Raw genomic sequence first — 26,993 nt, 5'->3', positions numbered from 1 at the left:
AAATGATGGGGCGAGTTGATCTGGGATTTTTTTTGAATAATCGATTGGGAAGCCATCAGGGCCTGGGGCCTTGCCACTTTGCATTAACTTTAGACCCTTTGTTATCTCATCTAGATGTTGAGGGTTGTCCAGAACGTCACTGATGTCCATACTAAATGGATGGAATTATCTAAAGTTATCTAAAAAGTTGTCCATAGCCGTAATATCTGATGGGGGTTTGGATTTGTAGAGGTTTGAATAAAATGGACACAAAACTTGAATAAATATTAGAGGGATCACTTGTAAGATTACAGGAAGAGTTATATAACTGAGATGCTGACTGGCAGTTAAGTTGGTGTGCCAAAAAGCGTATTCGTAGTACGTCCCCTTAATTTGTTGTAACAGAAACTCTGCTTTATCAGTGGAAAGTAGATTAAATTGAGTTTGAAGTTTCAACCTCTATGCGTATATTCAGGGGATGGTGAAGTTTGGTGAAGCGGTCTATTGCCAGGATTGAGTCCAGCAGTTCTTGAAATTATCTTTCCCCGTAATACAGCTTTGAAAGTCTCCCAAAGAAGAGAGGGGGAGGTGTTGTTATTTTTATTCCTTTGAATGAATACATTTATGTTAGTTGAAATAAAAAGTTGAAAAATTCTTTGTTAGACAATAGGGCCATGTTAAATCTCCAAGTCAAATGTTTTTTTTTGCGTTCGGAGTGAATGCCAGAATGTCCAGAATGTGGGGGGAATGGTCCGAAATTACTGTAGCAGAATATTCTGTAGTTTTAACTGAGTGGAGAAGGGTTCTAAAAAAATGTGGTCTATGAGTGAGTAGGCTTGATAAACAGGAGAAAAGTAGAAGTCTTTTGTGACAGGGTGGAGGAAGTTCCATGGATAAAAACAACCCATTTGGGTCGTGAATGTAGAAAGAGCTTTTGCCATCCCGGAAGGAGTAAGTGTTCTGGGATTAGACCGGTCGAGTCATGGTTCAATAACACAGTTAAAGTCCCCGCCAAAGATGAGACGGTGGGTGTCAAGATTAGGGAGAGAGGTGAAAAGAGATGTCTTAAATCTAGTGTCATCCTAGTTAGGGGTGTAAACATTTGCAAGTACTTCAGGGGTCTGGAAGAGTGTCCACTAACTATTGTATAATGTCCTCCGGGATCTGAAATTATCTGAGAGGGTGAAAACTGTGCTCGTTTGTGAATCACTATTGCGATTTCCCTGGCTTCGCCGTTAAAATTAGAATGAAAAACCAGTCCAACCCAGGCTTTACGCAATCTAGTGTGGTCGTGAACACATATTGCATTTCTTCAAGAAAAGCACCTATAAGTATTCAGGCTGTTCAGATGTGAAAATACTCTGGAGCTCTTAATTTGCCCTCCACAACATGCAAATGTTCCATGTCACCAGTCTGACTGGAAGCCCCAAAATATCATGCTGACTTATTGTTGAACTAGACATGAATCCTTATAAGAGGAGAAGTCAAATGAAGAAAAATGAGGAAGAGAGATGGAGAGAGAAGCTACATGAAAAAAAAACATTGAATTAAACAAAAACTTAGAGAAACAGAGCACAAGAATCTTTGGATAATACCAACATAACCCACCTCCTCACCCACTCAACATACACTAAAATAAAATATAAGTGAAAGTACAACACCATTCAAAGAAAAAATATATATACTAATTTTAAACTTAGCAGCAGAAATTCTCTTACTCGGCATCCGTTGATTACCCTAAACATGTACAGTGAGTTCAAACCGACCTAGGAAAGAAGTTACATATACCCTTGAAATTAAAAAATTAAATATGTCAGTAGGTAAGTGTACAATTTGGGTTTTGGCCACACTTTAAATAAGAGTATACCTTCAGATATTGAAAAATGTTAACTGTGATCGGTGGCATTTCAATGGCCATAATATGAATGTAGTCCACTAGGTGTCGCCACATGACTGAGTAATGAGAAACATTCTAAAGTAGGCTATGAAAATGGTCCGCCCCAGTCTTTGTAAATTGTTACAAATGTCCTTAGGGGGAAACAATGAAATAACAGTATACAAATGGACAACTAGCATTTTGGATATGTACAATTAAGCAAACTAACCAGGGGTCTAAACTCCTCAGCTAGTGCAACAATTAAACAAGAGTAAAATTGGAAGAGTGATAGTTTTAGATTCCAATGTCGTTGTGGAATCCAAGATAAAGTGAACATGACTGAGGACCATCAGTGACCAGGGCCTGAATACATATGTAAATAAGGTATTTCAGTTTTACTTTTTGTTATAAATGAGCAAGAATGTCTAAAAACCTGTCATTATGGGGTATTGTGTATAGATTGATTAAATAAAAATGTGTCCTCATCAATTTTAGAATAAGGCTGTAACGTAACAAAATGTGGAAGAAGTCAAGGGGTCTGAATGCACTGTATTGATCCACTAGCAAAACATTTAATGAACCCACATTTTTTTTTTGTAAGTGTAATCAAATTGTTGCACTTCTTCAGATACTGCTTAATAAAATGGATGTCTCATTACTCACAATTTATTTTTTTTTTTTTACAGAAATGTTAACTAAAACATTTAGACCTATAGTACTCTATACCTGTGGAGGTCACTCACCCTGTGGTGGCACCAGCAGCTTGCCGGTCATGGCACACCATCCGATGGGGTACATGTCTCCAGAACCCAGGCTGCACCAGAAGTCCTGGCTGCTGTCCTCCTCAAAGCCCTCGTACCTCAACCGAGCTTTATAGCCTGGAAAACAGAGAGAGGAAGAGGTAAACTAACATTCAGTCCATGACAAAAAAAATAATAATAATCATGTTTGATGTCTCAGGATGCCTCCTAAATGGAACCTTGTTCCCTGTGTAGTGCACTATATAAGGAATAGGGTGCCATTTTTAGATGTCCCATCAATCAGTTTCAGAGTATTTGGCTGACCTGCAAGTTGGATGATGCTGGCGATCCAATACACTTTACTGGGCAGGATGGCACTAGTGTTCAGGACCTCTACCTTTAACCTCACTGTGATGTCATCCCACTGGGCACAGAGTGGCGCCTGCAGGGGAACAGCAGCAACGTTAGTTCACCAGTAGAATAAATAAAGCAATGTATTGCTACGCAACTTTAAAATAGAATAGGATAGTATTGTAAAAGTGAAAAGGAAGACTTGCATGTCTGAAGCAGGCCACTGAAGCAGCAAGAGAGCCTGCCTTCTCCAGGTAAGCACCCCAGTCAAAGTTTCCTGTTGCTGCAACTATATGACAAGGGGAAAAGGGAGAACCAACAGGTCTGTCTCAGAAAGGAACTAAATTTTTCCCCTCTTCTAACTTACATATAATGATAGAGAGGATTTCTCTTCCTGGCTGCAATGGTGTGATGTTTTAACTAATATTTTCAATGTACACTTAATTCTGGCAGCTTCATTAAATAGTACCCATAAAACACTTGTCTCAACATCAACAGTGAAGAGGTGACTCCGGGATGCTGGCCTTTTAGGCAGAGTTCCTCTGTCCAGTGTCTGTGTTCTTTTGCCCATCTAAATCTTTTCTTTTTAATTGGCCAGTCTGAGATATGGCTTTTTCTTTGCAACTCTGCCTAGAAGGCCAGCATCCTGGAGTCGCCTCTTCACTGTTGACGTTGAGACTAGTGTTTTGCGGGTACTATTTAATGAAGCTGCCAGTTGAGGACTTGTGAGGCGTCGGTTTCTCAAACTAGACACTAATGTACTTGTCCTCTTGCTCAGTTGTGGACAGGGGCCTACCACTCCTCTTTCTATTCTGGTTAGACACAGTTTGCGCTGTTCTTTGAAGGGAGTAGTACACAGCATTGTACGAGATCTTCAGGTTCTTGGCAATTTCTCGCATGGAATAGCCTTCATTTCTCAGCACAAGAATAGACTGATGTGATTCAGAAGAAAGTTCTTCGTTTCTGGCCATTTTGAGTCTAATGGAATTCACAAATTCTGATTCTCCAGATACTCAACTAGTCTCAAGAAGGCCAGTTTTATTGCTTCTTTAAATCAGAACAGTTTTCAGCTGTGCTAACATAATTGTAAAGGGGTTTTCTAATGATCAATTAACCTTTTAAAATGATAAGCTTGGATTAGCTAACACAACGTGCCATTGGAACACAGGGGTGATGGTTGCTGATAATGGGCCTCTGTACGCCTATGTAGATATTCCATTATTTAAAATGTTTAAATCATTATTTATATATAAATAAAAAACACCTTGAGGAATAACATGTACACACACACAATTCTCAGTATTATTTATTTGTATTTATTTTCTCCTTCTTTAAAAAAACAGTCATATTGATCTTTAGTCATAGTGTTCTTAGTTTAAATGTGTGTTGCTGTTCCTGTCCATTAGTGTTGTGTATTTTGTCATGTTCTATGTTGTGTGGACCCCAAGAAGAATAGCTGCTGCTTTTTCAACAGCTAATGGGGACTTTCTCACTCATCATTTTTCACGATTCAGTCATGATTATCCGTAATTATACATTATGTACCATTAATTTAAAATTGGGCACAACATAATCCAAAGCAAACTGCAAATGGGCTCCCGAGTTGCACAGCGGTCTAAGGCACTGCATCTCAGTGCTAGAGGCATCACTACAGACCCTGGTTCGATTCCAGGCTGTATCACAACTGGCCGTGATTGGGAATTCCATAGAGCAGCATTCAATTGGCCCAGCGTCGCACGGGTTAGGCAGTCATTGTAAATAAGAATTTGTTCTCAACTGACTTGCCAGGTTAAATAAAGGTTAAACAATCCAACAAGTTTGTAGAGTCACAAGCTTGATGGAGTCATTGTGTGCTAGGAATATGGAACCAAATCTTAAACTTTTCACTACTTTATTACACTTATAAGTGAAATTGTCAAAATACTTATGACACCTTCAAATGGGGAGACTAGATACAAAGTGCTTTCATTTCTAAACCGCAAAACAGATATGACAATGTCGCCTCATATGAAACATTTTCTCTCAAATCCAAAACGCTGAAGTATAGAGCCAAATTAAAAGTTAGGCTTTTCTACTACCCCAGCAATGTAAAAGCCCTCCAAGTGGTCTCACCATCCTGTCCAGTAGAGCTGGAGCTGTTGTCCTGACTGCTTCCCAGAGATGCAATCATGTTTCCCATTTGGGTGGACCAGGGAGTCTTAATCAGCACCTTGGCCTTCTTGGTGGGAGGCTTTCCCTGGAGAAAATAAAACATTGAGTGAAGCCAAGGGTGATGCTATATAAAAGGCTTTATAAAAGGCTATACAGTATAAAGTCTATAAACATCTAGCCTCACCACCTGTAACACACAGAAAGATATTCTCGCTCACCTGAAGTCGTGCCAGGATAGAGGACTTCTTGCAGTTGGAGGAGTAGGCTCTGGAGCAGGAGACGCTGCAGAAACGCTTGGTCTTGGAATAGAAGGTGTCTCTGGTCCCGCTGAAGCCACACATCTCACACACCACTGTGTAGGGAAGAGGATTAGAATATGTTACAGAACAGATCGGTGGTTTTGGTGATCCATGATGAGTATCCTTGCCTGGAATTTTATCAGCAGGCTAACTAATTAACTTTATATCAACAGGCTAACGCAGTCTTCCCTCACCCGGTCCGTCATCTATAGTGAGAGCAGAGTAGTAATCTCCAAAAGAATCATCCATCTCATCTTCATCATCTTCATCTTCATCTTCGTCATCTTCATCATCATCCTCTGCATCAGTGTCATCCGACTGCAGAGGTCCCCCTTCAACATCCTCCTTTCAGAGAGCGGAACAAGGTTGGGTAAGAGAGAGGGTCATGTATGATTTGAACTATTCTGAAACATGGAACTGTGCTTCAGCTATTAAATAAACTGTCTTTAACATCACAGATTACCAACCTTATGTTATAAATCTAGCAAGCTAACACTTGTTTACAAAAGTATAGTATTGCGCTGTTTTTTCTCAATGTCAGGTGGACACTGACACACAACACTAACGGTCACAGACTCACCGTGTCATATTCCTGTGGTTCTACAGGGACGCCACGTCTCTGGGCTTTGGGGGTGCACACGTTGCAGCCGAAGCCCTCACAGGAGGTGCAGGGGGGCCGTATGAACACTGTGGGGACAGCCCCATACTTCAGCTTCAGCTGTCCTTTGGCAGCGAGAGCCTTGAGGACGGGGTAGGGCTTGTTTTCAAAACACTCCTTACCAAAGTGTTCACAGCAAAGCTGGGAGTTCGGCGAGGCGGTCCAGTTGCTCCGAGTCCGCTGGACCTGCTTCTCCCATTTCTGAAACTCCTCTGTGTCATTGTTAGGGAAATTGTACAGAGTAACACCATCTTCCCACGACTTGCCACACCCATACGCCACACAGCGGTCGGGCATCGTCTTCTGGCACGTGATTGGACTGTTTTGAGAATGACGTCAGGCAGTCAAAGTCTAGAGTCAGGTCTTCCTTCTTGTTGTCTAGTGTGATGTCATACCACTGCTCCTGGGGCTGCACTCTGTAACCAAAGGGGCAAGATTGAATTTGACATCACATTATTGGTTAAAATGGGACCTGTGCTCCTTGCATCAGAAGTGTATTCTATACTTTAAACAAAATCTTATGTCTTCTCTAATATCGAACATAACAGTGCTGATTGCACATCCAGTGGCATTCAACAATTAACACATTAGTTTGCTACCTTGCTAGCTAGCAAGCTAACAGAGTATTAGTGCAGTAACCTCGCTATGCGTTTCTCCGAATCTATTCTACCACTCACCAACACTGTAAAAGCAATCTTAACTTTCGTTTATTAGTATTCTAGCAATGTACACTTGAATCCCTTCGCTTTAAAACAACTTTGCAAAATCAGCCTCAGTAACACATGTTAGTCACCTACCGCTTCTTCGTGTTTATTCCTGTGAAAGGTATTCTGGGAGTTGTAGTTTTCAGCTGCTTCAGGCATGCCACTGCTATCTGGATTGGTGGTATTGTATAATCAGAAATATTTTGGCATGATCAACCAATCAATCAATTAACCAATGTAATCGATCAACTTATATATCAATCAACAATTTATTGCTCACATATACCCTCTAATCATATATCATTGGAACGCTTAGATTCACAGTTATCCATCTGACACATTTTCGGAATGCTCAGGTCAACATAACTTTGACCTTTGACCTCTAGGATACATATAAGAATTACATGTGTAAGTTTCTTTAAAAATGAACCCCTGATACATTTGAAACTTTGTTTGACAAGTGGTTCTGAAAGGTCATGAAATTACCTTACAAATTATATATAATATAACCCACTTTGAAAGCACTACCTTCAATTATTGGCCCATATTGTGCCATAAATGTTATAATGTTGGAAGCTGAGCCATAAAATTCCATGTAGTGAGGCAGCTATGTTTTTGGATTGTAACTTTGGTGATAGAGGCACCAAATTGCACACACACTGCTAAAACAGGGTTTTAAAAAGATTTGTAGATACAGGGCCATCACAGTATTCACACATTAACCCCACAGAAGTCAATAATCCAAGGTAGGCAACAACACATCGCCATGCTGACCATCAGGGGGCCCCACGGGGGTGTCTGCTTAGCCCCCTCTGTTAGCAATTTATGTTATTCTTCAATAACACAAACTCCAAAGCAAATCAGGGGGAGGAAAATAGGTTTATTCAAAGAGGCAAAGGGGCAACTAATTACAGCCCAGTACATCCCAGTACATCACTGGGGCCGAGCTCCCTGCCATCCAGGACCTCTATACCAGGCGGTGTTAGAGGAAGAACAAAATAATTGTCAAAGACTCCTGCCACCCTAGCCATTGGCGGCAGGTAGCCTAGTGGTTAGAGCGTTGGACTAGTAGCCGAAAGATTGCAAGATCGAATCCCTGAGCTGACAAGGTAAAAATATGTTATTCTGCCCCTGAACAAGGCAGTTAACCCACTGTTCCTAGGCTGTCGTTGAAAATAAGAATTTGTTCTTAACTAACTTGCCTAGTTAAATAAATGTAAAATAAAAAAATAGACTATTTTCTCTGCTATCGCATGGCAAGCGGTACCAATGCACCTAGTCTGGAACTAAAAGGACCCTGAACAGCTTCTACCCCCAAGCCACAACACTGCTAAATAGCTAATCAAATGGCGACCTGGAAGACCTGCACTGGACTCTACACTGAAACAGGACTCTACTCACAAGCTGGACTCTACACACGCACTGGACTCTACACACGCACTGGACTCTACTCACACACACACTGGACTCTGCAAACACATACACTGGACTCGAGACCCTGGGTCTCGACCCCGCCCTGTGCAACTGGGTACTGGACTTCCTGACGGGCCGCCCCCAGGTGGTGAGGGTAGGCAACAACATCTCCTCCCCGCTGATCCTCAACACTGGGGCCCCACAAGGGTGCGTTCTGAGCCCTCTCCTGTACTCCCTGTTCACCCACGACTGCGTGGCCATGCACGCCTCCAACTCAATCATCAAGTTTGCGGACGACACAACAGTGGTAGGCTTGATTACCAACAACGACGAGACGGCCTACAGGGAGGAGGTGAGGGCCCTCGGAGTGTGGTGTCAGGAAAATAACCTCACACTCAACGTCAACAAAACTAAGGAGATGATTGTGGACTTCAGGAAACAGCAGAGGGAACACCCCCATCCACATCGATGGAACAGTAGTGGAGAGGGTAGCAAGTTTTAAGTTCCTCGGCATACACATCACAGACAAACTGAATTGGTCCACTCACACAGACAGCATCGTGAGGAAGGCGCAGCAGCGCCTCTTCAACCTCAGGAGGCTGAAGAAATTCGGCTTGTCACCAAAAGCACTCACAAACTTCTACAGATGCACAATCGAGAGCATCCTGGCGGGCTGTATCACCGCCTGGTATGGCAACTGCACCGCCCTCAACCGTAAGGCTCTCCAGAGGGTAGTGAGGTCTGCACAACGCATCACCGGGGCAAACTACCTGCCCTCCAGGACACCTACACCACCTGATGCTACAGGAAGGCCATAAAGATCAGCAAGGACATCAACCACCCGAGCCACTGCCTGTTCACCCCGCTGCCATCCAGAAGGCGAGGTCAGTACAGGTGCATCAAAGCTGGGACCGAGAGACTGAAAAACAGCTTCTATCTCAAGGCCATCAGACTGTTAAACAGCCACCACTAACATTGAGTGGCTACTGCCAACACACTGTCAATGACACTGACTCTACTCCAGCCACTTTAATCATGGGAATTGATGGGAAATGATGTAAATATATCACTAGCCACTTTAAACAATGCTACCTTATATAATGTTACTTACCCTACATTGTTCATCTCATATGCATACGTTGATACTGTACTCTATATCATCGACTGCATCCTTATGTAATACATGTATCACTAGCCACTTTAACTATGCCACTTGGTTTACATACTTATCTCATATGTATATACTGTACTCGATATCATCTACTGTATCTTGCCTATGCTGCTCTGTACCATCACTCATTCATATATCCTTATGTACATATTCTTTATCCCCTTACACTGTGTATGACAGTAGTTTTTTTTGGAATTGTTAGTTAGATTACTTGCTCGTTATTACTGCATTGTCGGAACTAGAAGCACAAGCATTTCGCTACACTCGCATTAACATCTGCTAACCATGTGTATGTGACAAATAAAATTTGATTTGATTTGATTTGACTCCACACACACACACACACACACACACACACACTGGACTCTACACACGCACTGGACTCTACACACGCACTGGACTCTACACACGACTCTACACACGCACTGGACTCTACACACGCACTGGACTCTACACACGACTCTACACACGCACTGGACTCTACACACGCACTGGACTCTACACACGACTCTACACACGCACTGGACTCTACTCACACACTGGACTCTACACATGCACTGGACTCTACTCACACACTGGACTGTACTCACGCACTGGACTCTACACACGCACTGGACTCTAAACACGCACTGGACTCTACACACACACTGGACTCTACACACGACTCTACACACGCACTGGACTCTACACACGGACTGGACTACACACGCACTGGACTCTACTCACACACAGGACTCTACTCACACACTGGACTCTACTCACACACTGGAATCTACTCACACACTGGACTCTACTCACACACTGGACTCTACTCACACACTGGACTCTACTCACACACTGGACTCCACTCACACACTGGACTCCACACACACACACACACACACACACACTGGACTCCACACACACACACTGGACTCTACTCACACACTGGACTCTACACACACACTGGACTCTACACACACTGGACTCCACGAACACACACTGGACTCCAAACACGCACTGGACTCTACACACGCACTGGACTCTATCCACACACTAGACTCTATCCACACACAGGACTCTACTCACACACTGGACTCTACTCACACACTGGACTCTACTCACACACTGGACTCCACACACACACACACTGGACTGCACACACACACTGGACTCTACTCACACACTAGACTCTACCCACACACTAGACTCTACACACACACTGGACTCTACTCCCACACTAGACTCTACCCACACACTAGACTCTACTCACACACTGGACTCTACACACACATACTGGACTCCACACACACACACTGAACTCCACACACACACACTGGACTACACACACACACACTGGACTCTACACACGCACTGGACTCTACACATGCACTGGACTCTACACACGCACTGGGCTCTACACACGACTCTACACACGCACTGGACTCTACACACGCACTGGATTCTACACACGCACTGGATTCTACACACGACTCTACACACGCACTGGACTCTACTCACGCACTGGACTCTACACATGCACTGGACTCTACTCACACACTGGACTGTACTCACACACTGGACTCTACCCACGCACTGGACTCTACCCACGCACTGGACTCAAAACACGCACTGGACTCTACTCACACACTGGACTCTACTCACACACTGGACTCTACTCACACACTGGACTCTACTCACACACAGGACTCTACTCACACACTGGACTCTACTCACACACTGGACTCTACTCACACACTGGACTCTACTCACACACTGGACTCTACTCACACACTGGACTCTACTCACACACTGGACTCTACTCACACACTGGACTCCACTCACACACTGGACTCCACACACACACACACACACACACACACACACACACACACACACACACTGGACTCCACACACACACCCACACTGGACTCTACTCACACACTGGACTCTACTCACACACTGGACTCCACACACACACTGGACTCTACACACACACTGGACTCTACTCACACACTGGACTCTACTCACACACTGGACTCTACTCACACACTGGACTCTACTCACACACTGGACTCCACTCACACACTGGACTCCACACACACACACACACACACACACACACACACTGGACTCCACACACACACCCACACTGGACTCTACTCACACACTGGACTCTACTCACACACTGGACTCCACACACACACTGGACTCTACACACACACTGGACTCTACTCACACACTGGACTCTACTCACACACTGGACTCTACTCACACACTGGACTCCACTCACACACTGGACTCCACACACACACACACACACACACACACACTGGACTCCACACACACACCCACACTGGACTCCACACACACACACTGGACTCTACTCACACACTGGACTCTACACACACACTGGACTCTACACACACACTGGACTCCACACACACACACTGGACTCCACACACGCACTGGACTCTACACACACTGGACTCCACTCACACAATGGACTCCACACACACACACACACACACACACTGGACTCCACACACACACCCACACTGGACTCCACACACACACACTGGACTCTACTCACACACTGGACTCTACTCACACACTGGACTCTACACACACACTGGACTCTACACACGCACTGGACTCTACACACGACTCTACACACGCACTGGACTCTACACACGGACTGGACTACACACGCACTGGACTCTACTCACACACAGGACTCTACTCACACACTGGACTCTACTCACACACTGGACTCTACTCACACACTGGACTCTACTCACACACTGGACTCTACTCACACACTGGACTCTACTCACACACTGGACTCTACTCACACACTGGACTCTACTCACACACTGGACTCCACACACACACACTGGACTCTACTCACACACTGGACTCTACTCACACACTGGACTCTACTCACACACTGGACTCTACTCACACACTGGACTCTACTCACACACTGGACTCTACTCACACACTGGACTCTACTCACACACTGGACTCTACTCACACACTGGACTCTACTCACACACTGGACTCTACTCACACACTGGACTCTACTCACACACTGGACTCTACTCACACACTGGACTCTACTCACACACTGGACTCTACTCACACACTGGACTCTACTCACACACTGGACTCCACTCACACACTGGACTCCACTCACACACTGGACTCCACACACACACCCACACCTGACTCCACACACACACACTGGACTCTACTCACACACTGGACTCTACTCACACACTGGACTCTACTCACACACTGGACTCTACACACACACTGGACTCTACACACACACTGGACTCTACACACACTGGACTCCACTCACACACTGGACTCCACACACACACACTGGACTCCACACACGCACTGGACTCTACACACACACTCACATATACAGTACTTACACCGACACCCCAACACACACACGCTACATATGGCCACACACACATAGAATACGTACACATGCATACTGACGCCACACACTCACACACACACTTTCACACACACCACATATTGTACACTGCTGCTACTGTTGCCTGTTCACTTTATCCCTACCTATATGTACATATCTACCTCAATTACCTCGTTCACATGCACATAGACTCGGTACTGGTTCTCACTGTATATAGCCATGTTATTACCTGGTACTCCCTGTATATAGCCATGTTATTACCCGGTACTCCCTGTATATAGCCATGTTATTACCCGGTACTCACTGTATATAGCCATGTTATTACCTGATACTCCCTGTATATAGCCATGTTATTACCCGGTACTCCCTGTATATAGCCATGTTATTACCTGATACTCCCTGTATATAGCCATGTTATTACCAGGTACTCCCTGTATATATCCATGTTATTACCCGGTACTCCCTGTATATAGCCATGTTATTACCCGGTACTCCCTGTATTTAGCCATGTTATTACCTGGTACTCCCTGTATATAGCCATGTTATTACCCGGTACTCCCTGTATATAGCCATGTTATTACCTGGTACTCCCTGTATATAGCCATGTTATTACCTGGTAATCCCTGTATATAGCCATGTTATTACTTGGTACTCACTGTATATAGCCATGTTATTACCTGGTACTTCCTGTATATAGCCATGTTATTTTTACTTGTGTTTGTTTGATAAATTTGTTTGATAAATTCACTATGGACATATGAATATATTTTTGGACATGCTACAATTAACAGGAGGTTGGTGGCACTTTAATTGGGGAGGATGGGCTCATGGAAATGGCTGGAGCGGATTAGCTGTAATGGTATCAAATACATCAAACACATGGTTTGATGCCATTCCATTTGCTCCATTCCATACATTATTATGAGCTGCTCTCCCTTCAGCAGCCTCCACTGCCAATTCTAATTTATACAGATATGGTCATGTGAAATTTATCAAATAGGACCCCATTGAGTTGTTTGGTGGCCATATTGGAAAAAGGCTTCTGTGGGATTAACCCTTTACACCCGTGGGAATTGGCCTATATTGATAGGGCTGTCAAGCCCTGACCATAGAGAGCTTTTATTCTCTATGTTGGTTAGGTCGGGGTGTGATTTAAGGGTGAGTTATCTAGGTGAATTATATTTCTATGTTGTACCTAGTATGGTTCCCAATCAGAGGCAGCTGTTTATCGTTGTCTGATTGGGGATCATTTTTAGGTAGCTATTTTCCCATTGTGCTTTGTGGGATCTTGTCTATGAGCATTATTATAGCTTCACGGTTTGTTTGGTTGTTTTGTTCTTTGAAGTTTTGTATTCCATAATAAAGGATGGAAACATACCATGCTGCATCTTGGTCTACTCCTTATGACGAACGTGACAGAAGATCCCACCACAAATGGACCAAGCAGCGTGGCCAGGAGGAGAAGACATCCTGGACTTGGGAGGAGATAATGGCAGGAGACGAAAGCCTTCCATGGAAGCAGACGCAGGAGGATCAACGGAGACTCCGAAGTTCACGACCACGACGGAAGCCCGAGAGGCAGCCCCAAAACTTTTGGGGGGTGGCACACGGGTTGGTCGGCGAAGCCGAGCGGCGAATCTGAGAGCGAAGAGGAATATTGGGATAGACTGAGCGAGGAGTATTGGGAGATAGTTGAGGGGAGTGATGAGGTAGAGTGGATGTTTTGGTGTCTGGAGCAAGACAGTCGCCGTGAGGAGCGTGGGACTATTCAGGCACCATGTTTTATGGAGATACGCAATGTGTCTCCAGTGCACATCCACAGCCCGGTGCGTTCTGTGCCAGCTCCTCGCACTTGCCATGAGAAAATGAGCATCCAGCCAGAACGGGTTGTGCAGGCCTCCAGTGCGCCTCCACAGTCCAGAGCTTCCGGCGACAGTTCCCAGTCCAGAGCTTCCGGCGACGGTTCCCAGTCCGGAGCCCCCGGTGATGATCCACGGTCCGGAGCATCCGGCGATGATTCACGGTCCGGTTCTTGCCGGCAACGAGCCAAGGTCCGGTTTCTCTGATGAAGTGTCCACGAGCGGAGTGGGTACTTCGCCACGCACCGGAGCTGCCCCCGACGGTAGATGCCCACCCGGACCCTCCCCTATTGAGTCAGGTTTTGCGGCCGGAGTCCGCACATTTGGGGGGCTGGAGGGGTACTGTCGCGCCCTGACCATAGAGAGCTTTTATTCTCTATGTTGGATAAGTCAAGGTGTGATTTAAGGGTGGGTTATCTAGGTGAATTATATTTCTGTTGGCCTATATGGTTCCCAATGTTAATCGTTGTCTCTGATTGGGGATCATATTTAGGTAGCCATTTTCCAAATGTGCTTTGTGGGATCATGTCTATATTTAGTTGCCTGTGAGCATTATTATAGCGTCACGTTTCGTTTGTTCGTTTTGTTGTTTTGTTTTTTGAAGTTTTCTATTCCATAATAAAGGATGGAACATACTGCGTCTTGGTCTACTCCTTATGCCGAACGTGACAGGGCTACATTTAAATGTTTCTTACAGAAGAAATATGAAATGCATAACCATGGTAGCAATTGAAAGGAAATTGAAAGTTTGGAGATTATGGGAAAATTGTTAGACCAAAAGTTCACCTGACACAAGACTGAATCCAAACATTACACTGTTGCTGTTGATTTATTGTGCATTTTACATTTACTGTACTTTTTGCCGCATTTGTTGATAACAAAATCTGAAAATACTCTGGATAACATGATAAGAATATTCCTGGAAAATGTGCGGTAGGTGCAACACAAAACAAAGAAATGACAAGGGTTTGAGTCAAAGGACTAACTGGTGTCTCCAAGTGGCCACATACCTCTTCAAAGTGTGCAAAGTTCCTTCGTAATTTCAAAGCACTTTTATGATTCAAAGATGAGTCTTAAACTATAAGGTGCTTTTTTGAGCTCAGCTAGCTGTGTTGTTGAGGAACTAGAGCAGGGATGGGTAAATTCGATGGGGGTGGGGGCCACAAAAAATCTGAACTCATCAGGGCCCGGCCTCTGTTGCTTGCGGGTCTGCGTACACAGAGAAAGCTGCCAGTACTGCACTGCTGCCACACATTTTCCAACCTTAGGGACAAAGTCTTCAAGAAAATCGCTATGAGACATTTTCAACACAAGTGAGCCCGAAGGCCCAAATTTGTGGGTTTGACCCATGGACTATAAAGATGGGCAAATCTGACTGGAGTGCCACTGTGTGTGTGTGCAGGCTTTTGTTCAAGCATAACACTAATGCAGGGGAGCCCATCCTGGCTGTGGATGGGTTGGGTATCGAGGTTTGGAAACGGTGTCCAGGGAACATAACTATGTATCTAGTCCAGCCTAGCTCTAGAGAGCCCAAGGGGGCATTCCTACTGTAATGTAATGGATGGAATTGAGTCATGATAAGGGAAAAGTCCAGCCAGACAGTTGCATAAACCATTGGGCAGAGTCAAAGCAGGACCAGGCAGGCATGTAGTATGGCACAACATGGTGGAGGCTAACCAACTGAATTAGATGAGGGCTCACGTCCAATACCCTAGAAAGTGTCAGTGTTATTTTTATATTTACGGTGATTTTGTTTTTTATAAGTTGCACTTATAATCGAATCAAATTGTATTTGTCACATGCGCCGAATACAACAGGTGTATCTACCTTACAGTGAAATGCTTACTTACAAGCCCTTAAACAACAATGCAGAAAGATAAGTGTTATCTATTTTTTACTTAAGTAAAAATGTTTAATTAAAATAACATAGTTAAAGAGCAACAGCAAAATAACAGTAGCGAGGCTATATACAGGGGGTACTGGTACAGAGTCAATGTGGGTGGGCACTTGTTAGTTGAGGTAATTTGTACATGTAGGTAGAGTTAATGTGACGATGCATAGATAATAAACAGAGAGTAGTAGCAGTGTAAAATAGGGAGTGGGGGACAATGTAAGTAGTCTGGGTAGCCATTTGATTAGCTGTTCGGGTGCATTATGGCTTGGGGGTAGAAGCTGTTAAGAAGCCTTTTGGACTTAGACTTGGCGCTCCGGTACCGTGGGGTCGCAGATAGAACAGTCTATGACTAGGGTGGCTGGAGTCCTTGACCCAATTTTTTTTAGGGCCTTCCTATGACACCACCTGGTATATAGGTCCTGGATGACAGGAAGCTTGGCCCCAGTGATGTACTGGGCTGTACGCACTACCCTCTGTAGTGCTTTGCGGTCGGAGGCCGAGCAGTTGCCATACCAGGCAGTGATGCAACCAGTCAGGATGCTCTCGATGGTGCCCTCTTCACGACTGTCTTGGTGTGTTTGGACCATGATAGTTTGTTGGGGATGTGGACACCAAGGAACTTGAAGCTCTCAACTTGCTCCACTACAAACCCGTCAATGAGAATGGGGGCATGCTCGGTCCTCCTTTTCCTGTAGTCCACAATCATCTCCTTTGTCTTGATCACGTTGAGGGAGAGGTTGCTATCCTGGCACCACACGGCCAGGTCTCTGACCTCCCCCTTATAGGCTGTCTCATTGTTGTCGGTGATCAGGCCTACCACTGTTGTATTGTAGGGTAGGGTTGCACATTTTTGGGAAAATTCAAAGTTGGAAACTTTCTGTGGGAATTAACGGGAATATATTGGAATTAACGGAAATATATGCAAATTAATATTAATACTATTTAAATGTAGATGTTTTTTGCATTGGATTACCATATCATACAGAGACAGAAACATTTTATCTTATCATAAGTAGACATAATTGCAAATGATTCAATCCTTCCAATAGAAATAAAAAAACAATTTAGTTACGAATTGAACTTTAATTAAATGAGTAGACCCTTCAAATGGGATGACTTCACTGAACAACACAAGAAAGGAAATATTGAATGATCCCCAAAGATTCATCGCATCTCCCAAAAACATTTTCAACATACATCTGTGAAATTATAGTCTAGAAAATAAAGCTTTGGTTGTCTTCCTCTCAGGCTTCCATGTCTTCTCTCTGGACCTCCTTTATGTCCACCTCTTGAACATCAGACTCTGAGGCCTCATCTTCACTGTCACTTTCCAACCTGGTTGAGGATGCCTCGTTGTCAGGCTCAAAAAGCCTCAAATTTCCCTGGATGGCCACCAATTTTTCAACCCTTGTATTGGGTCAGCCTGTTGCATGCTTTGGTGTGTGTGTTCCCAAACAAGGACCAGTTGTGCTCTGAGGTGGCTGATGTTGGTGGGATTTGGAGGATGATGGAGGCAACAGGGGAAAGAGCCTCATATCCACACGACCGCCATATTGCATCGCCATCCGAAAGTGTACTTCACCAGACTGCAAAGAACCTTGCCCTCATCCAGGCCAAGGCGGTGAGACAAAGCAGTGATGACACCATAGGCCTTGTTGATCTCTGCACCAGACAAGATGCTCTTGCCAGCATACTTGGGGTCCAACATGTACACTGCGGCATGTATGGGCTTCAGGCAGAAGTCTTCACGCTTTTTGATGTATTTCAGATCGGCAGTTTCCTCTGCTTGGAGCAACAGTGAAGTGGTCAGAGCAGTATGGATTTCTTCTCTTACATCTGCAAGCAGTCTGAACATCAGACAGGATGGCATTGTCTCCTTCAATCCGTGCAATGACTACTGCTATAGGTTTCAGGCTACTTACCACTCTCTCCCAAAATACATCTTCCAGGAGGATCCTCTTGATGGGACTATCCATATCGGCAGACTATGATATGGCCATTTCTTGGAGAGACTCCTTTCCCTCCAGGAGACTGTCAAACATGATGACAACACCCAATGTGTGTTGCTGGACAGCTTCAATGTGGTGCTCTTATTCTTCTCACTTTGCTTGGTGAGGTAGATTGCTGCTATAACTTGATGACCCTTCACATATCTAACCATTTCCTTGGCTCTCTTGTAGAGTGTATCCGTTGTTTTCAGTGCCATGATGTCCTTGAGCAGATTCAATGCATGAGCGGCACAGCCAATGGGTGTGATGTGAGGGTAGGACTCCTCCACTTTAGACCAAGCAGCCTTCATGTTCGCAGCATTGTCTGTCACCAGTGCAAATACCTTCTGTGGTCCAAGGTCATTGATGACTGTCTTCAGCTCATCTGCAATGTAGAGACCGGTGTGTCTGCTGTCCCGTGTGTCGGTGCTCTTGTAGAATACTGGTTGAGGGGTGGAGATGATGTAGTAAATTATTCCTTCTCCACGAACATTCGACCACCCATCAGAGATGATTGCAATACAGTCTGCTTTCTCTATGATTTGCTTGACTTTCACTTGAACTTCGTTGAACTCTGCGTCCAGCAAATGAGTAGATAAAGCATGTCTGGTTGGAGGGGTGTATGCTGGGCGAAGAACATTCTGAAATAGACATTGCCTGTGAGTATCAGCGGTGAACCAGTTGCATACACAGCTCAAGCAAGACATTCATCAGCATTTCTCTGACTACGTTCCTCCATTGAGTCAAAAAAACTTCTGATTCCAGGAGGACCATGAGCTGTTGCTATCGATAAGGTGTCTGATTCATAATTTTCACCTCAAATAGGAACTTTATGCACTTGGCTAGATTCTGCATCTTCGTTGCATTCTTCACATATGATTTGGCATAGTATTTGAAAATGTACACAGCTTTTCCTTCTACATTATCTGCAGTGAAATGTCTCCACACATCAGATAGTGCCCGTGGCATTTTCCTGTAATGATTAGAAACTAATGAGTAAAAAATAATAATAATACAATTCCATGTACAGATAAATAGTTAAGCAGTTCGATTAAACAACTCATGTAAGATACATGTTTTAAAATGAAACATGTATGGAAACAGGTGAATTAACACTCCTCAGTTAGCAGGCTCAAGCAAGCAAAAAAAACATGGTAGCAAAAACAAACGAGCAGAAATTGTTAACAAGTTAGAAATGATTTAAACACACTTTGCTGTAGGCTACTATTTACTAGTTATTTAATAAATCATGTATGTCATATAAAATATATTCACCCCACACAGTACTGTAACCAAAACTTACCAGAAAGCACGTAGCTCTTGGCTCAGACAGTGTAGTAGTGTGGGCTCAATAGCATCTCATTAGTGTACAAGAGCTTGAGAATCACCTGTACATGTGATGGAAGAGTACACTGTGCATGCAGAGGGTTGCAATTCCATTGAATTGGGGATAGTTTAACCAAAATATGCCACAAGACCTAGAATTGCCTTATGTGTATCCCACAAAAAAAGGTTCAATGTTATAAGCTAACTTTTTGATGAATGTAAGCAAAATTCACCAAATTCCACGGCTTAACTTTCATTGGGAAATTCCCATTAAGATTCTGGAAATTTACCAGAGAGTTTCCGACCCTTTGCAACCCTGGTCTTTGGCAAACTTAATGATGGTGTTGGAGTCATGCCTGGCCATGCAGTCATGGGTGAAAATCAAATCAAAGTTTATTTGTCACGTGCTCCGAATACAACAGGTGTAGAACTTACAGTGAAATGCTTATTTACAGGCTCTAACCAATAGTGCAGAAAATGTATTAGGTGAACCATAGGTAAGTAAAGAAACAAAAACAACAGTAAAAAGACAGTGAAAAATAACAGTAGTGAGGCTATATACAGTAGCGAGGCTATAAAAGTAGCGGGGCTACATACAGACACCGGTTAGTCGGGCTGATTGAGGTAGTATGTACATGTAGATATGGTTAAAGTGACTATGCATGTGTGATGAACAGAGAGTAGCAGTAGCATAAAATAGGGGTTGGAGGGTACAGGAGGGGACTGAACAGGGAGTACAGGAGGGGACGAGCACGCACCCCTGAGGGGCCCCGTGTTGAGGATCAGCATGGCAGATATGTTGTTACCTACTGTAGAAAAGGCCCATGGAGTTGGTGGAATAATCCTTTAATTCATTGCCATTTACTCAGCTGGGCCAGGGGCGCTTTAATTAGGTCAGGTGGAAATGTCTGACAGATCTCAACTCCATAGAAGGAGGAAATTGCCATTGCCTGATCTCGCTGCTTTCTCTTCTTTAACTCCATCTGATCCAGAAGTTCTGTGCGTCCATGAATCCACGTAAGTCGACCGACTCTTACCTTTCATCTGAATTATCTGTGGCGATCGGGAGAGTGGGCCATTCAGTTACTGTTAACAGTTATTAACGCTTGGAGCGCACGCTTCAAACATATTGTGTAATGTGAATTGTCAATGATCACGGCCCTACGGCTCCTCATAGGCCAATTATGCAATCAATATGGTTCATGTGTATTGCAATTAATTATATGTACACATGAAGACAATTGAAAGAGTGAAATGAGAAACGTCATTGTTTGCTAACTGATTGACTTTGATCACCATTCACTGTTTGTATTCTTTCATGATTTATGATAAATAGTTACGAGCCTAAATGACTTGCGGATGATTACTATTGACTTCTTAATGAACTGGACTGTTGAATTCCCTAAATTATGTTAATAATGAATGATATGATTTGATCTTTGATTATAAATTTGATTGGATACATGTTATTTGTTTCCTTTGTGATGCAGCACAGACTACTCAGTAAATATACCACTTTATGGTTAAAGGAATTCCTGCCTCAGTCTCATCCATTCCTCTGTCACCTGACACGTGACCACCTGTTCACCTTCACTGTCAGTCATCCTACCTGTCCAGCTACCCACACAGATTCCACTAATCTTTCAATGGTCCTTCGAGACGGATGATGACTGAACCAAAGACAGGTGGAAAGGAAATGGAGGCGGAGAGGGAAGAATTGTCTCCCCTGGAAGGAAGAAGAGAGGAGGAGAGAGCAGCTGAGGGAAAGGTCTTGGAACAAAGGAAATATCCAGGAGCTAAGCCTAAAGCAACAAAGGCTTCATCCTCAACCACCAGCAGCACCAGAAGAACCAGGCAAGCACCTGGTTATCCTAAGGATTATGTGGTTGAGTTTCTGACATCAAAGGGCAAGCCCACCAGAGCTCAAAGAGTTGGTGGATCAACTCTACGTCTCAGCCATCAACCATCTCCTTTGAGCCAAGGACCGGAAACTGCTTTGGAGCAAGAAAGTGGTCTACATGAAGAACCTATGGAGGAGGTAACTCCCACCGCACAGGTCGACCAGCTTCCAGAGGCAGGCTCCGCTCACCCCTTAACTAATGGGAAATCGTCTAAGCACTCTAGACGGAGTGGGAGTTCGACCAGTGGATACCCCTTTGGAAGTGGCCATGGCAGCCGCCATTCACTAGCCCTCAGCGATTCACAGACCACTGTCCTACAAGAGAGGATGAAACTATTAGCTTTGGAGGAAATTGAGCGTCAGATTGAGGAGGAACGACAGGCTGACGAACAATGTCACCAATTGGATGTGCAGGCCCGTAGAGCTCTACAGGAAAGGGAATTCATTGCCAAGGACCTGGCACAGCAGCGACGGCACCGTCAAGCCAGAAGGGAATTGGAGGAGGCACGGATGGTCTCATCCTTCCTGGAGAGGAACGAACAGGGAGTTGACCTGACCACCCCTCCACATGGACCTGACCTGTCTGCCTTTCTTTCCCAATCTGCCCCTCTGGTACAGCATGGCACACAGTCCCCGGAGGCTCCGGGGTCAACAGCCAACACGGAGCACGGGAGACAGGCAGCTCCGCCAACGCCCTCTATGCCAGTGACACAAGTTAGCATTCCTCCATCTGGACAAAGCATCACTCCTTCGCCTTTTCGCCAATTACCAACCAAGGCAAATCGTTCCTTTCGTCCAGGGCCAGGCCAGTCCTCAAACAACAGGTCGGAGGGCTCTCGCCCAATTCCGGCTGCCACAAATGGAGGGTCTGGGACAGTAGGGGACCGCACCCAATGAGGCCACAGTGGGTTCATCAGAATTCCCGGGTTTATCCTTCACGCAACCAGAAGAGGGAGCCAACATTATGAAACTTCTAGTAGCCTCAGCCTATGGAATTCCCAGACCCAAACTGCCATACTTTGAAAACAGAAAGGAGAGTGAATTTGTCCGTTTGGAAATGGCATTGGAGAGTCTACTGGGTATTCACAGTCATCTGTCAGAACGCTACAAATACCAAGTACTAATGGATCATTTGCGGTTTCCCAGTGCATACAGGCTGGCCCAATCCTTTATGCACTCCGCAACACCATACACTGTAGCTCTCCAGGCCCTGAAGGCGAGATATGGTGAGCCACGTCAGCTAGTCCAGAATGAACTAAACAATATCCTGAACACGTCTCCAATTAAAATGGGAGACCATGCTGCCTTCCAAGAATTCTCCCTGGCTGTCCAATCCCTGATCTCGATGCTCCAATCCGTTGAAGGAGAAGACGGGAACGAGCTGAAATGTGGCTCCCACGTGGACAGGCTTCTTAGCAAACTTCCAGTGTACCTCAGAGACAGTTTCATTGAACATTGTTTGAATAAGGGCATCCTGAAAGAGGGCTCGAGAAGCACCTATGCTCTCAGAGACCTGGCCGCATGGTTGGAGGTGAAGGCAAAGGCGAAGCGCATCGCTCACCAGGCCACAATCTCAGCCATAGCCACCGGGGGAAGGAAGGAGTTTGAACGCCAGGAGGGACAGAAAAGGCCAAATCCCACTACCATGTACTTAAATAGTGAGGCCGGGGAGGAACCCGGGAAGAAGACCCCTCTCAAGAGCAAGAACATCAAATTCCAGCCTTACTGCCCAATCTCCCCCTCTGGTACAGCATGGCACACAGTCCCCGGAGGCTCCGGGGTCAACAGCCAACACGGAGCACGGGAGACAGGCAGGTCTCTGCCGTGATTGGCAATAGTATTGCAAATATTAATAATAATAGGATTAATATTATAATATTAATAATATTGCAATAGTAAGGGGCACTTCCTTGGCTCATGCCCCAGGGTAAAAAAGCTCACTCAAACTCAATTGAAGGCCTGGATCACTTCAGGCGAGCGATGCTACAAGTGTGGCCGTAGCCATAAGGCGGAGACCTGCACATTGAGGAAACCCTGCAACCGCTGTAAAGAAATCCATCTCACCGTGTTGCATGATCTAATTCCCCAAGCACAGAAGGAGCAGAGTATGCTCATGGTAGGAGCTGCAAAGGAGCTGTACCTCGACCAGCAGAACCGGTCTCCAAGGGTCATGTTGAAGGTGGTCAAGGTCACTCTGCAAAGTGAAGGGAGGCGCATTGATACATTCAACCGTTCTAGATGATGGGTCAGAAAGAACAATCATTCTCACGGCGGCCACCCGTCAGCTTAACCTGGAGGGGACCCCCGAGACCCTTAATCTCAGAACGGTGCGACATGATGTTATCCAATTGAAAGGCTCTGTTGTAACCTTTAGCATTTCACCTTCAGGAAACAGGGATGTGGCCTATAACATCACCGATGCCTTCACGGCAGATGGCTTGAATCTCGCAGAGCACTCCTGCCCGGTAAGTGTTCTACAGAAACAATATCCTCATTTACGAGGATTGCCTCTTCCTAACCTGGCCAGAGTAGCACCACTTATCCTGATTGGGTCAGACCACCCACATCTCGTAGCCCCGACTGAGCCTATACGAGCTGGACCAGAAGGAGGGCCCATTGCTGTCCATACATCCTTGGGTTGGGCTGTGCAAGGTCCATCCCATCTACTTCTCTCCACCCAATCTGTACAGTCACAGCAAGTCCTCTTCACCAGAAGCAATCCAGATGCAGCCACTGACCTCTTTCGGAATGTTGAGATGCTCTGGGAGATGGACACCTTCTCCAACCGGAAGCTACAGGAGGTCACTCGCTCGAAACATGACTCCTATGCATTAGACCTCCTGGAGAAGAGCACCACCACCACTAAAATGGATGGCGTTAGCAGGTATGCAACCCCACTGCTACGGGTGCCCAACCATCCTCCTCTGGCAACCACGACACGGGCTGTACTCCCACTACTGCGTGGAACGGAGCGACGCCTGGTGAAGAATCCTGAGCTTGCCGAGAGAACCGAGAGATTCATAACCTTGTGAAGGCAGAACAGAATCTCAGATGCTTCTATACCCACCTCCCTCGCGGCAGAGACACTACTCCTCCAGCAAGCACAATCAGTTAGCTTCCCTGAGGAGTTAAAAGCTCTGAAAGCCGGTAGGGAAGAGGCTAAGGACAGCCGTCTTCCTTCTCTTGCCCCAGAATATGATCCAATCCTTGGAGTGATCAGAGTCGGAGGGAGGCTGCGCCAAGCAGAGGTTTTGGACCCAGATGCTATCCACCCAATTATCCTTGACTCCAGACACCCTCTTACCAGGCTCCTCATCAAGAGTTATGATGAGCGGATTCTCCACCCAGGGCCAGAGAGGGTCTATTGGGAGATGAGGCGGAAATACGAGGAGCCATTCGTAAGCACCAATATGCCTGCGTAGAATGTCAGAAATGGCGGGCCGGAGCTACGGTGCCCAAAATGGCAGATTTACCCCCTGCTCGCTTGCGCCTCCTTAAACCACCCTTCTGGTCAACAGGAGTAGATTGCTTTGGTCCCTTGATGATCAAGCTAGGTCGTCGTGTGGAAAAGCGCTGGGGCATTCTATTCAAGTGTTTGACAACCAGATGTGTCCACCTGGCCCTACTGGAGAGTTTGGATACGGAAGCCTTCCTCATGGCCCTACGGCGGTTTATCTCCCGATGGGGGAAACCCTACGAGATCCTGGCTGACAGAGGTACGAACTTCAAGGCAGGAGAAGCCAGGTTGAAGGAAGCCTTCCAAGCCATGGAACCCAGCCTCCAGAATCAGCTGATGGACCAACAAATCTCATTCAAATTTAACCCTCCAGGAGCTCCTCATTTTGGAGGAACATGGGAGCGAGAGATCAAATCTGTAAAGACGGCCTTACGAGTCGTACTGGGGGACCAAACTGTCACTGAAACTGTCTTGAGGACCGTCCTGATAGAGGTGGAAGGGATTCTGAACTCCAAACCCTTGGGATATCTCTCTGCAGACATCGCTGACCCCGATCCGGTTACACCGAATATGCTCTTGATGGGACGCCGAAATGCGTCACTTCCTCAAGCCATGTATGCTGATACCAACCTCGTAGGCAGACGCCGGTGGCGACACAGCCAAATCTTAGCTGACCATTTTTGGGCCCGATTCATTCGGGATTACCTACCAAGTAGGTAGGTACCTAATCTTTCACCTACCCTTACCACCTGGGGGCGGCCTGTCAGGAAATCCAGGATCCAGTTGCAGAGGGAGGTGTTTAGTCTCAGGGTCTTTCGCTTAGTGATGAGCTTTGAGGGCACTATGATGTTGAATGCTGAGCTGTAGTCAATGAATAACATTCTCACGTAGGTGTTCCTTTTGTCCAGGTGGGAAAGGGCAGTGTGGAGTGCAATAGATATCACATCATCTGTGTTTCTGTTGGAGCGGTATGCAAATTTGTAGGTCTAGGATTTCTGGGAAAATTGTGTTGATGTGAGCCATGACCAGCCTTTCAAAGCATTTCATGGCTAAAGACGTGAGTGCTACGGGTCGGTAGTCATTTAGGCAGGTTACCTTTGTGTTCTTGGGCACAGTTGGTCAAATTCAGCTTTTGAGTGCCAGTGAGAGATGATGTGTCACAATCTAACCATTATCATCATGAAGTCCACATGGGCCTGTTACAGACGCTACAACCTTACAGAACATTCAGAAAGAAATGTATTGTGTAGCGAGAGATATGACTCGCTGTCGTGTTGAATAGGGATATGATAGTGTACACAGCAAAGCACTACAGAACGTTCAGAAAATGTATATAATAAAACAGAAATGATAGGGTGCCATGTAGAATAGGCCTATTGGGAATCATGCCAGTCCTATATGCATTTATCCAGTATATATAGGCCTGTATGGCTCTGCATTTACTTACATTCTGAACGTTTCAGTAGGCTGCTGAACGTGGCCTGGTAGGAGCCAGGGGCCCAAAGGAAGGAAAGAAGAGAGGTGACTGAAAAACCTCCGCATTATAAAGAAGTATTCAAGAGTGTAGTTCTACTAGGTTATATGAAATAAATTGTTGCATGGTGCAACCATTGACATCCCATTAATGTATTCAAATTCCCATGTCCATAATTTACCACCATGCATGCAGTTGCAATTCTGATTTAACCAGATACATTGTATCATATTTGTACTACATTGCAACATATAGGATACATGTATGGAAATACACACTTTTCAACTATTGCATTTTCCAGACCCTGGAGATAACAAGCT

General features: G+C 45.2%; 1 protein-coding gene across 1 annotated transcript in view; it reads right to left on the bottom strand.

Moving 5' to 3' along the window:
- The window catches only part of l3mbtl2 (L3MBTL histone methyl-lysine binding protein 2), a 39,366-nt gene extending 32,421 nt beyond the window's left edge, over nt 1-6,945 (bottom strand). Inside the window, exons 1-8 of the mRNA XM_042328421.1 lie at nt 6,852-6,945; nt 5,977-6,470; nt 5,591-5,741; nt 5,316-5,449; nt 5,059-5,182; nt 3,153-3,235; nt 2,920-3,037; nt 2,599-2,733 (exon numbers count right to left, since the gene is read on the bottom strand). Coding sequence (XP_042184355.1) covers nt 2,599-2,733; nt 2,920-3,037; nt 3,153-3,235; nt 5,059-5,182; nt 5,316-5,449; nt 5,591-5,741; nt 5,977-6,351 — 1,120 coding nt within the window. The 5' untranslated portion in view covers nt 6,352-6,470; nt 6,852-6,945. The remainder of the gene's footprint in view (nt 1-2,598; nt 2,734-2,919; nt 3,038-3,152; nt 3,236-5,058; nt 5,183-5,315; nt 5,450-5,590; nt 5,742-5,976; nt 6,471-6,851) is intronic.
- Nucleotides 6,946-26,993: the final 20,048 nt, after the last annotated feature.

This window comes from Oncorhynchus tshawytscha, linkage group LG01 (assembly GCF_018296145.1).
Source record: "Oncorhynchus tshawytscha isolate Ot180627B linkage group LG01, Otsh_v2.0, whole genome shotgun sequence".
Classification (NCBI taxonomy): Eukaryota; Metazoa; Chordata; class Actinopteri; order Salmoniformes; family Salmonidae; genus Oncorhynchus; species Oncorhynchus tshawytscha.
This window is presented reverse-complemented; position numbering and strand designations above follow the sequence as displayed.